At 40.8% G+C, this 10,711-nt stretch overlaps 2 protein-coding genes across 2 annotated transcripts; one reads left to right on the top strand and one right to left on the bottom strand.

The window, feature by feature from the left end:
* Positions 1-4,743: 4,743 nt before the first annotated feature.
* Positions 4,744-6,503, top strand: LOC115547851 (uncharacterized). Its single transcript, XM_030362334.1, has 2 exons — positions 4,744-5,714; positions 5,922-6,503. Exons 1-2 carry the CDS (start codon positions 4,890-4,892, stop codon positions 6,252-6,254), a joined length of 1,158 nt encoding a protein of 385 aa, XP_030218194.1. The 5' UTR covers positions 4,744-4,889; the 3' UTR covers positions 6,255-6,503.
* A 59-nt stretch (positions 6,504-6,562) lies between these two features.
* LOC115547850 (uncharacterized) lies at positions 6,563-10,424 on the bottom strand. Its single transcript, XM_030362333.1, has 3 exons — positions 10,169-10,424; positions 9,139-9,214; positions 6,563-8,996 (listed from the first exon to the last, which is right to left on the bottom strand). Exons 2-3 carry the CDS (start codon positions 9,211-9,213, stop codon positions 7,107-7,109), a joined length of 1,965 nt encoding a protein of 654 aa, XP_030218193.1. The 5' UTR covers position 9,214; positions 10,169-10,424; the 3' UTR covers positions 6,563-7,106.
* Between the last annotated feature and the right edge of the window lie 287 nt (positions 10,425-10,711).

The following is a 10,711-nucleotide window of genomic DNA, read 5'->3' on the forward strand; positions in this document are numbered from 1 at the left end:
CATACTTCTTGATGTTGTGATAAGTTTCGGGAATTGCATTCCATGTCTCAAACACAAGTTTGTCGGGTTTGGGAAGGTTTTCTATTTCGCTCCATTTGTGTTCTCGAGCGAGAATAGCCTTCTGACGGGCGACGTCTTCGAGATCAGCTGTCAGACTTTTGAACTTGGACACCCATACCTCTTTGTCAGCCAGTTCAATTTCAAGATCGGGTTGACTCACGAAAGTGAATGCTGACATGTTCAGCATGGACGGGTCGATGTCCAGGGGTGTGACGGGGAAGGATAATGTGCTTTTTTCCTTTCTGAACTCACTGAATCTTTGTCCAAATGCAGTTTGCATTGCAATGATCGTGTGCTGCAAGTACTCACAATTGATGTTGTTGTGTGACGTTTTGAACTCTCTCAGGGAGGGGAAGTGAGAGAACGTACCTTTCTCCACATCTCTGGCAAACTGTCATCTTGCGCTCGAACGCCAAAACATACTCCAGCAGCTGAAGGGCAGTGCTTCCTTTTCCCTGGAGACTTCTGTTCAGCATGTTAAGGTGACCTGTCATATCCACCATGAAGTGCAGCTTTTCCAGCCAATCTGGGTGTTCCAGTTCTGGATAGGTGAGGCCCTTACTTTCCAGGAAAGTTTTCACTTGTTCCAGACAAGCCGCAAACCGTTTAAGTACTTCTCCCCTGGACAGCCACCGGACTTTGTTATGCAGCAGGAGATCCGAATATGCGCTGTCGACTTCATCTAACAATGAACAGAACTGTCGGTGTTTTAACCCTTTTGCCATTATTTTGTTGACTATCTGAATGACAAGGTCCGTCATCTCTTTGCATTCGGGGGGAAATGTTTGAGCACACAGTGCTTCTTGGTTCAGGATGCAGTGAAACGTCAGCAGCTCTCGACCCAGCGACTTCTGAAGTAAAGTAATGAACCCCTTCTGTGTTCCTCTCATACTAGGTGCCCCATCAGTAGCCACTGACACCATGTTGGTGGTATTTATTTCTTTGGCTTTTAAACAATTCACCACAGCCTCACAAATGTCCTCCCCCCGTGTTTGGCCTTTTAGCGGTATCAACTCAATAATTTCTTCCTGCGGCCAGTCAGAGTTCACGTATTTGCATAACAGCGCTAGTTGTTCAATGTCGTTCACATCACTTGACTCATCACAGGCGATGGAGAATGCTGGAGCTGAATTTATGTCGTTAATTTGTTGACTGGTGATGTTTTCTGACATCTTAATGGTCCTGTCCTTTACGGTTTTTGCAGAGAGAGGCATATCTTTAATTTTCTGAACAATTTCAGTTTTGTTTTTAAAGTCCGAGAATAGATGTTCTGATATTTTAATGAATGTCTCTTTCAAGTATTCTCCAACTGTGAATGGCTTTCCGCACCTGACGATCTCCTGAGCTGCCGCAAAACTAGCAGCAGTTGTTGAATTTCGAGACTTGATCCATTTCTTGAAAGTAATTTTACTCTGCTCACCTTTCCGCAGCAGTTCCGAAATCGCTCTTTTCCTTTCATCTCCTGCTTGGTACTTTTCAGCAAATGCTGAGTGCTTGTTCTGGAAATGTCTTTCAACTTTACATTTTTTGTTATTGGCTAATTTCTCGCCACATATTAAGCATATAGGTAAGCCTGCATCAGTAGTACTGAAAGCAAATTAATCTGTCCACTCTGAATTAAAATCTCGATTTTCCTCTGCCACTTTTCTTTTCTTGGATTTATCCATGGTTAGTTTACTCAATATTAGTCAGAGAGGGAGTTAAATGGTTAAATCTTTAGCTGTCATGTGGCATCAGGGAGTAGCCTACAGTACAGTAGACTACAATAGCCAGTCAGCAGCGTCAGCCGTTGACGTTCTACGTGATCGGTCATGGCCAGCAATGTAAACAAGGAATAGATAGCATAGCATAGCGATACAATAGTCAAGTAATGAAAAAACTGTAAGGACCTTTATTATCAAAATATAACGTACTGAAACTTTAATATTCAACACAAGAACTTTAATGCTGTAAACCCTTCTCGCTCAGTTTTCGTTCGTGCAATTGGCTGTCAATCTAACTATATGCAAGGTCTACATTCGTGCAGTACTCAGCGTTGACTCGGTCCTAAAAATACAATATTATTGTAAATTACATCACATCAAAAAAGCGGTAGCTAACGTGAATCAAGCAAACAAATAGCTGTTGTTCTTGCTCCAAAAAGCTTGACTTACTTCGAATTTAACAAGATAGTTCTCAAATTAGGGCTGTACGGTATGGACTAAAATTTATATCACGGTATGACGGTAACGGTATTATCTCATGGTATGTTAATTTTATCTTCTAATTTCGATATAAATGCCTCTGAACACTAGTTTATAGTATGGATTAGTTTCTCCACTTGCTTGCGGACCTTGCCGTATAGTTCTGGAATCTCAATTTGGCTGAAGTGTGTGCGGGCATGTAACGCGTACCTGGGATCGAGTGTATTGACCATCTCTTTAAAGCCCTTTCTCTCGACATTTTGAAAGGGAACCATGTTTTTAGACAGGTAAACAGTGACAGCGTTGTTATCTCGTTCCACTGCTGGTATTTTGACGTAAGGACTGGCTTTCAAAATGCCGGCGGAAGCAATGTCTGATTGCAGAGACAGCTTCACGCTACCAGCGTCTGTCTCGTACGGTCGGTGTGGAATGAGAGCTTGAGAAGGGACTATTGCGCAGGCGCGCGCCTGCGTGCTTGCGCAATAGCATACTGCCTGAGAAGGCAGTAGCGCTGTCAAATCTGTCCCTGGGAAAAGTAACGTGGCACCAAATTGAAAAAGGAACTATGTTTCGTTACCATATTTTCAGTAGTTGCGCATAACTTTACTTTTTACAATATTGCGTTATTTCTGGAAGAAAGTGGTCCAATCCTTGGTCGCTTTTAACTCACTTCATTTGTTAAAGTAGACATGTTTCGGTATGGTAACTATGAAGCTTAAGGGAGGGAATTGTATCCAACGCGTGTGAGGGACAATATCGTGAGCTTCAAGCCCCAGGCTTAAGCCCGGTTCTCTCCGCGGTTACCCATAGTCTCTGTCCTCTCCACTTCAAACACGCGCTTTTCCCCGTCAAGTGGGCGTGGCCTATGTGACGTAATCTGAAGGTGCTGCCATCTGTGGCTGGAGTAGTTATTGCAGCTTAAGTGTTCGATCCTGCTTCCTAGTGGCTATGTGAGGGTAATGCAGCTCGTGTGTTCGATCCTGCTTCCTAGTGGCTATGTGGGGGCAGCTTATGTGCCTAAAATACGTAACACAGGGAGCCATTGAAAAGTCAGTATTTAATTAATCAGTCCCTCCAGAAATACGCGATTATGCGATCACACAATTCAACGCATTATCAGCCAAAGTCTGCATATTCATGCGTGGGCCACATTTTCAAATATGCCGCACTTTCACTGCATCAATTGCTGATTTCCGCGCAAAATATGCGGGGATTGCATGATTTCATAATCCCCGCATTTTCATTGCAAAAAAGTCATATCTTAGCAGAAAGTTGAAAAATGTTGCGTTTACTTCACACAATAGCAGCCATTTCCCTGTTGCCATGGAAACATTAAGTGACGTAATTAAGCGACGTGAACGTCATCGAAAAGCTGCATTTTTCGCAAGTTCCCGCAATTTTTGCAAGTTCACGCAATTTCATTGCATAAATATGCCGCATATTTTATCGCATTTTTTAAGAAAACGTGCCGCATAATCAAGGATTTTTGGCCGCAACAATCACATAAAAAACGCCACATGTTTCTGGAGGGACTGATTAATATGTTGGAATACTATATTGTACAGTGTTTTTCCGGAGATTTTTAATGTAGCCGTTATCTTTTTTGTTTTACTCCCATAAGGTGAGCTGTGGGGACTAAATGAAGAAGGGATCAAGGGTCTCCTCAGCTTAACTTTGAAAAAGAAGCAAACAGTCACCACCATGATGAAGCATGCAAGAGACTGTTATGCTCAAGTTTAGACTGGAACCAATATGGTTCCAGTCAACGCAGAGTCTGTCCGAACAGTTTAGAAATAAGCTGAAATCGAACAACTTCCAGAGTGACTGGGATGGATACGACAGTGACTCTGAGCTAGCCTGGCACCGCCCACCTACCTACTTCCACTCAATTTTCATTTCACTTCAGTACTAGGTCTGGGTCTGCTGCTTTCGTTGCTCCTGACATCCTGATGTCATTAGAACAATTAATAAACTGCTCACCTTTGCTTCTCGAGTACTTCATTTTTTTGTATATTCACCAGAGTGGGGAACAACATTCTGAAATTAAAAAAATTGGGAATTCTCGTCTGGGTGGCGTCCACACACAACAAAATGTACTGTTACAGGGTATATGCAGGAATCATAGTGTTGCGTTTTTTCTTTAAGAAAGTAGTCCAATCCTTGATCGCTTTTAACTCACTTTATTTGTTAAAGTAGGCTTATTTCGGTATGGTAACTATGAAGCATAAGGGAGAGAATTGTATCTAATATCGTGCACTACTTCGAGTCCCGGGCATAGGCCCGGTCCTATGGAAGCCCATTCCCGCCACAGGAAAAAAAAAAAACACCACAAACTATCTCATAATTATGAGATTAAAAGTCATAATAACGAGATTTAAAGTCATAATTACGAGATTTAAAGTCATAATTACGAAATTTAAAGTCATAATTACGAGATTTAAAGTCATAATTACGAGATTTAAAGTCATAATTACGAGATTAAAAGTCATAATTACGAGATTTAAAGTCATAATTATGAGATTTAAAGTCATAATAACGAGATAAAAAAGTCATAATAATGAGATTTAAAGTCATAATTACGAGATATAAAGTCATGACAGTAGGCTGCATCTAGATGGTTTACATTAAGATCAGTGTCGTAACGTCATGGAGTTGGATCACCACATTGAGCAATATTTCCAAAGACGATATACAAATGATGAAATTCTGGCAGTATTGGCTGAGGTGCATGGGGTAGTGCTGAGCAAGCGGACACTTGAAAGGATTCTGAGAGAGAAAAGATTGTGGCGCAGGAAGGGCAAGACAGATGTGGCCGAGGTGGCAGCTTTCATTGAAGCGCAACTCCAAACGTCTGGGCAGTGTCATGGCTACCGTTGGATGTACCAAAAATGTTGGATAAATGGCATTATTACCGACAGGGAAACAGTACGTGTTCTCTTGCGGCTGTTGGACAGTGAGGGAGTTGACCTGAGATCAAGAAATAGACTACGGCGGAGAGTATATCACAGCCGGGGTCCCAATTACGTCTGGCACATTGACGGCTATGACAAACTTAAACCGTATGGGATCTGTATAAGTGGATGCATAGATGGTTTTTCTAGGAGACTCATCTGGCTGGAGGCATACAAAACTAATAATGATCCGAACGTGATTGCTGGTTATTTCATGGATGCTGTACTAATAGCTCAAGGTTGCCCTGAACGATTACGGGTAGATTTAGGGACAGAAAATGTTCGTTTGGCCGAAATGCAAAGATTCATGCACTTTTCAGAGGGTCAACTTGAAATCGAACATGTCACATTTGGTCCAAGCACTGGCAACCAGCGCATTGAAAGATGGTGGCTGACATTACGCAGTCAGTGCGCCCAGTTTTGGATGGACTTTTTCGATAAATTGAAATCGGATGGATACTTCGCTGACACCTTCCTGGACAAGTCATTGGTCCAGTTCTGTTTTCTTTCCACAATTCAGGTAAGTTTCACTATTCACTGCTTTATTTTTGTCTGTGGCTTATTCTTATTTGTATTATTTTATTTTTATTGTTACACTATACTATTGATTTGGTTTTACCAAAAAAGTTAAATACAAGAACCACACATTGCTTTCTGTCTGCAGGAAAGCTTTTTCATGCAATTCATTGCATTTCATTTGTATTCACTTTGAGCCTTGTCTTATCAGGCAGAACTGGAGGAGGTCGCATTCATCTGGAATGAGCACAGGATGCGTCGAGTGCACAACTCACGAAGTCCTCATGGCCGTCCATCCATCATCCATGCAGTGCCTCAACTCTACGGGGCCACGGACTACCTGTATCGCCCAAGTCTGGAGAAGATCGAGGCCTGCTTGGGGGAGTGTGTTTACAAAGACTTCCCATGTGATGAAGATGTGTTTCACATTTGTGTGGGGCTTATGTCTGAGCATGGCCTTGAATTAACTAACGACGTGTACAAGACAGTAGATCTGTATGTAAGACTTAGACAGCTAATTAACAATGAATTGCTACAGCCTTAAAAGCAGGGGTAGTTGTTTGTGCTAGATGAGCTGCAGTAGGCCTAATTCAGCATTAGGCCTACTGCAGCTCATTTAGCAAAACTTAACTTGCACCTATTTGTAACTAGAGTAGGCTTTAACTGGTTCTGCAACAATACAAGCCTAACAATATACTGTGTGTCTTAACCCCTTTTTTCCAATCGTTGTAGTGTCTTTAACATTAAGTTGACATTTCTACTGCAAAAATAAATATATTTGATATAAACATTATACTTAATATATTAATCATGCGTCAATATTGATTATTGGGAAATAACTAAACAGTTAGCCACAATTTAATGAACTTTTATTATTTTATTATCTTCCCATAAAACAGCTTTAGAAAACAACATAAGTATTGCTGGGGATATATATAAGCTGCTGATGGCAGCTGAAACGGCTAAACGATGTATTGGTGGTGATAACTTTAATACATTACATTAATACAATAGTTCATTATATAATTAAATATTTACACATTAAATATAATCTAGCATCTCAAAGTCTCTACATTAAATCACATTACATTATATAATTTCCTATTTACATATAATCCAGCATCTCAAAATCATAAAATTAAGTAATCTCGACATGAAGAGGCTGTTGATGGCATCTGAATCTGCTAAACTATGTATTGGTCGGGATGACTTCAAGACATTTCATTAATACAACAGTACATATAATAACATATTTACATAATCCAACATATCAAAATATGTACATTAAATCTCATTACATTAATACATCAGTACATTATATAATTTCATATTTACATATTACATATTGCATTAAATCATCTTGACATGAGGAGGCTGCTGATGGCAGCTGAATCAACTAAACTATGTCCATTGCCCACACACCACTCTCCAATACTTTGTTCATTTCGTGTCTGAAATCCGGGTAATTGTCATAATCAATTGGCAACTCCAAGTAGCATCCACATGTGTGGGCGATGGGCCGTCTCTGCATACCTTGCAAATTCGTGAAGCTCAAAGTAATGGTCTTACCAAGAAACAAATCAGAGCCAGTGCAAAACCGAAGGAATAGAGACAGGTGCTGTGCGTCAGATTCTCTAAGGTAAGTGCTAAGATGCTTTCCTATGTTCTTCTGCTGGTCGTTCATAGTAGTGGGGTAAGAGATAGACCTAATCACCTTCCTCAGTGTTGGATGAAGATTTACATACGCTTCTGAAATGCCTTCCAAATCTGACCTAAAGGGTGCAAGCACCTTGCTCCACTGCTCTAGGACAAAGGCGGGTTCTTGAACCAGCTTTTGGTGGGCAAGCTCCTCCAAGAGCTGTTCAATATTATCAGCGGTTGGCATTCTTCGACAGCTGTGGAGATCCATTACTTCAATCAATTCTTCCTGATCCACACTTTCAAAATCTGAACGGCAGGATTCAAACACCAATCTCTCTGACTCTGTGACATATTTCAGGAAGCAGTCAACAAGACTACTCTTCACACTTCCCAGGGCAACTTTCTCCAAAATTACTGGGGCTATTTTTATAGGCAGGTACTTCTCTTTTTGCCAACCCATTGCTATTATTCTGCCAATGCTTTCCCACTGCTGCTTACCAAAATCATGGCGTAGAAAAGGCACCTTGAAAGCATTTCCTAAAGTGCATTGCTCATAAAAGTCCAGCCAAAATTCAGTTAGCACATCCCTTAACACGCCACCTTCATCAACTGCCATTTCCAAACTTCCATTGGGAAGAATTACTTGGATGAAAACATCATCTCGCATGACACTCGCGTCCAAAAAATGTGTGATTAGTTCTCTCAGGATCTGCCCACGGTGAACAACAATTATTCTCTTTGTTCTTTCACTCTGATCAATGGGCACATGAGCAATATCTAGGGTCGGAGTAGATGAACTTGATGCCCGAGGAGACGTTTGTAAGGTATCATCAAGGCTAACCCAGTCCAGATCATGTAGGTGTCCTTGGAAAAAGGTAACTGTGCCACTATTCTCAAAGTCATCTACAGCATTGGCGGCATCAACTTCGCTCACACTAGCCCAATCTGTCATTTCAACAGTGGAGCAATCGAAGGGCTCAGGATCACTGTTTGTATCAGACAGGACATTGCTGCTACTAGCATATACCACATCTGCGGTTTCCTGACCTTCAGCTAGAGGTAAACTAGGCCTAGGGGGGTTGGGTGAGGCTGCAAGCTGATTCTCACTGCAACCATCCCTCTTGGTTGTTGCTAAGTAAAAGCGTAAAATGGGCAGCTTTGTTACTTCATAAAGATCCCCAACTGTAGTCAGGGGATCTAACGGGCGCTCCTGAAAATCAGTTAGTTCAATCGCAAAATCTTGAACATTTCCTTCTGCATTTTTCTGACCAGGGAAAAACAGGTTTTTGGCCTGTTCAATTAACTGATCTTTACAACAATTCTTGGACACAGAGATTTTCCTGGTCCCGCCCCCCTTTTTGGCCCTCATTTGTAAGAATTTCCCGTCACGGAAATTCAACCAGCCAATTTCAATTTTACGCTCTTTCTTCTGAGCATTTTGACATGGTAACTTCTCAGACAAGTGTTCACGATCGTCACTTTTTGCTAACTTGGCTTTCAGTCGCTCAAAAAGTTTTGATTTGCGGGCAACAGGATTCTTCCCCTTCAATCTGCAATATCCAAGGACAGCCAGTCGGTCTCCATATGATGGTAGATACTCGGTTAACTGGTCGTCGTTCATGAGCAGGAGGACATTGGGATCGATCTTAAAAAAAGAGGAAAACACACACACACAGCCACAAAACAAATATAATTTAACATAAACAGAAGCAGTAATTAAAAAAAAAATCAAAAAATGCATAAACACACAATTTAGCCTATCTTTCCCCCATTAACAGACTAGTTACCTTATCGTTTTCCAGTTGCTTTATGTTTTCTTCTGGTACATTCCGCGACCTCAAGAACTCGCACAACTCATCCATCCTGTGAGAGGCCAACACAAATATTTAACGAACGGAACAGATGCCAACTACATTGTGATGCATTGAGCACATGGATGAGCTAACATTATGCATTGTACATATTTATAATTCGAAATTCGTCCCACGCCGGGCCATTTTTACTTACTACTAGCGCCACAAGAGGGGTCAAATGACCCCTAAGTCATTTGAATGAGAGGCTGTGCATTTGCACATAATGATCACTAGGTGGCGCCAATGAGCTATTACCGCGCGAGCGCCACATGTGCGTGTCTGTCACAAGCCTAGTCCTCACGATTTTGTCATAAATGTACATATATGAAGTACAAACAGCCTATATTTTCACTAAGGGTTTAAGATTGAATGATGCAAATAAAGTAATTAAATTAATTGAGATATGCCTATATTGTTATCGTGGATATTTTCTCAAGACCACTCCATTCCATCAACTTTATGAACCAGCAGTTGGCTGAGTGGTTTAGGCCCTGCAATACGGGCGACCTGAGTTCGCGTCCTGTACGTCATTTAATTCTTGCCGTTGGCTTATTTTGTAATTTCCTTTATATCAGAGAAATTAGGCTTAACAATTTACTTTTTATGTACTCAGAATTCGAACACCACTACAAAATGGCGAGCATCCTATATAGTGCACTATATCCGTGATAGGGAACGATTTCGAACACTTTGAACTAGTTTAAAAAGAGAAAACATTTTGACTAAAAGTTGACTACAATTTAAGGACTTTTTGTCGACTAAAACTAGACTAAAACTACAAAGGAAAACAATGACTAAAATGTGACAAAATCTAAAATAGCTGACAAAATTAACACGGTGCTAATACTAGAACTAGCTAACATAGCTGCAGCAGAGTGCTTTTTCAAAGGAAACATAAACCAGATGAAAAGACGCTGAATTACTGAATATAGGCTTAAAAGAGCATCTCTACAAATTCGGTTACCTTGCTGTTTCGCCTTGCGAATAGGAGGATGACCGAGAGAAGTGATGACTTGCAGGTTCATCAGCCTCAGGTCCGAAATGATGGCGCCGACTGGTAGCCTAGTAGCGCGTGCCGCTCTGTCGTGCCGATTTCGAACTTGAAGGAAGTGAGGTCAGGGGGCAGGCTAACCGTCGAAAATCTCGTAATTATGACTTTAAATCTCATTATTATGACTTTTTTATCTCGTTATTATGACTTTAAATCTCATAATTATGACTTTTTTATCTCGTTATTATGACTTTAAATCTCATAATTATGACTTTAAATCTCGTAATTATGACTTTTAATCTCGTAATTATGACTTTTAATCTCGTAATTATGACTTTAAATCTCGTAATTATGACTTTAAATCTCGTAATTATGACTTTAAATCTCGTTATTATGACTTTTAATCTCATAATTATGAGATAGTTTGTGGTGTTTTTTTTTTTTCCTGTGGCGGGAATGGGCTTCCATACGGTCCTCTCGGCGGGGCTACCTATTGATTCTGGCCTCTCAATCTGA

The sequence above is a fragment of the Gadus morhua genome, chromosome 7 (assembly GCF_902167405.1).
Source record: "Gadus morhua chromosome 7, gadMor3.0, whole genome shotgun sequence".
Taxonomy (NCBI): Eukaryota; Metazoa; Chordata; class Actinopteri; order Gadiformes; family Gadidae; genus Gadus; species Gadus morhua.